This window comes from Chrysochloris asiatica, unplaced genomic scaffold, assembly GCF_000296735.1.
Source record: "Chrysochloris asiatica unplaced genomic scaffold, ChrAsi1.0 scaffold00140, whole genome shotgun sequence".
In the NCBI taxonomy this organism is placed as follows: Eukaryota; Metazoa; Chordata; class Mammalia; order Afrosoricida; family Chrysochloridae; genus Chrysochloris; species Chrysochloris asiatica.
This window is the reverse complement of record NW_006408658.1, coordinates 9227303-9229082: the sequence shown is the minus strand read 5'-3', so window position 1 is coordinate 9229082 and position 1780 is coordinate 9227303. Positions and strand designations below refer to the sequence as shown.

Here is a 1780-nt window from a genome sequence, read left to right as displayed (position 1 = left end):
CTGGGCAAATAATCACCTCAGATTTTTGTATATTTGACAAAGTTTTCTCACTTATCTCACAGACTCATCTCTTACCCTGGCACATCCATCCACACTGAACTCCTTCCATTCTCCCCATGTGTTAGACTTTCCCCCTGTTTGGGAACACTCCCAAATACTAATCCCCAGGCATAAAATAAGGCCAGTAGGAGAAGAAAGACATTCATTCTTTTGGAGTGGAACCGAGAGTGTCTGTAGAAAGTGGAATGTTACCTAATTCAAATTTTATAAGCAGAATCATTGCTGGGCTAAGCCTTCTCACATTTTTATCTCACTGAGTTCTGTTCAAACCATTTTGCAGGCCTTCTCTCTGCCAGACCTAGTGCTGGGCAGAGGTGGAAACACCTAGGCAAATGAGGCCCAGTATCTGTCCTCAAAGAGCTTGTTACAGTCTCTTAGACAAGTAAACAGGAATCTCTGGTAGCATAGTGGTTATGAATTGGGCTGTGAACCTCAAGGTCAGCAATTCGAAACTACCAGCTGTTCCGCGGGAGAAAGATGAGGCTTTCTGCTCCTGTAAAGATTTATAGCCTCGTATACCCTGTACAGGATCACTATTAGTCGGAACCAATTCCACTCAACATAATAACAACAACAATTTATAATAGGGAGTCCTGGTGTGGTACTGTAGGACGAGCAGTTCAAACTCACCAGCCACTCCTTGGAAACCCTGTACAGGGTTGTTACTAGTGGAATTAATCCAACGGCACTTAACAACGATACTTAGAGGAACCTCATATATACCCTATCCCTGCTCTAACCTTGCCTGTCTTGATGTTCTAGAGCTTCTCCAAGATGTCAACCTCAGGCCCTCAAGGCCATACCTGGCAGGTGAAGAAGGAGGCTGAGGAAGAGGATCCTCTGGACCAGCTAATCTCCCGCTCAGGCTGTGCTGCCTCCCATTATGCTGTGCAGGAGTGCATGGCCCAGCATCAGGATTGGCGGCAGTGTCAGCCACAGGTGCAGGCCTTCAGGGACTGCATGGGTGAGCAGCAGGCAAGGCGGCGGGAGGAGCTACAGAGGAAAAAAGAGCAAGCCAGTGCTCACTGTTGACACCCCAAATCACCTATTCCCAGAGTACAGCCCTGCAGAAACCAGAACCCAAGGAAATCTTGGCGGAAGAAAGTCTAAAGAGTGAAACTGTGGGCCAAAAAGTGTAAAATTTGAGGCTAGTGTTGGGACTGGAATTGAGAGTCAGCTAACCACGGGTTTGGACATGATGACCATAAAGAGCTGTCATGTAAAACGATCTACCCCCATCTTGAGTCAGTGTGCCAAGAACTGAATGGATTTAATGAACATCTTAATTTAAAAAGTTTATGAACAGTCTAAAGGTAAATTGGTCACTTTCTCAGGTTTTCATTTATGCAGTCAGTCTAAGGGGAGGAAGAAAGCAAATGGGGAAAGTACTGAACAAACATTGAGTACCTGGTATATACCTTACTCTGCTAAATTAAGGCAGAGTCTGCCCTCATTATAATCCAGCTCAACAGGCACAATGTTGGCCTAATACTGAAAAATAGTATTTAACATTAAAATACAGATTTTTACCTTTTTACAGAACGGGCAATTTGTTAACCTTGAACTTGTATTCCACTTGATAATAATTTTCTGTAGCTGAATAATGATGCCGCTTTTCAGGGAGTTTTGTTCACCAAGTCTTAACAATTGTCATTTTATTTTCTTTCATGGAACTACGTTACCCACTCTGTTACTTCCTGCCTGACCCTTGTACAGCTTT

At 43.9% G+C, this 1780-nt stretch overlaps 1 protein-coding gene across 1 annotated transcript; it reads left to right on the top strand.

The window, feature by feature from the left end:
- The first annotated feature begins 834 nt into the window (after positions 1-834).
- Positions 835-1092, top strand: LOC102839879 (cytochrome c oxidase assembly factor 4 homolog, mitochondrial-like). The gene has a single exon (XM_006870389.1). It carries the CDS (start codon positions 835-837, stop codon positions 1090-1092), a length of 258 nt encoding a protein of 85 aa, XP_006870451.1.
- The last annotated feature ends 688 nt before the right edge of the window (positions 1093-1780 follow it).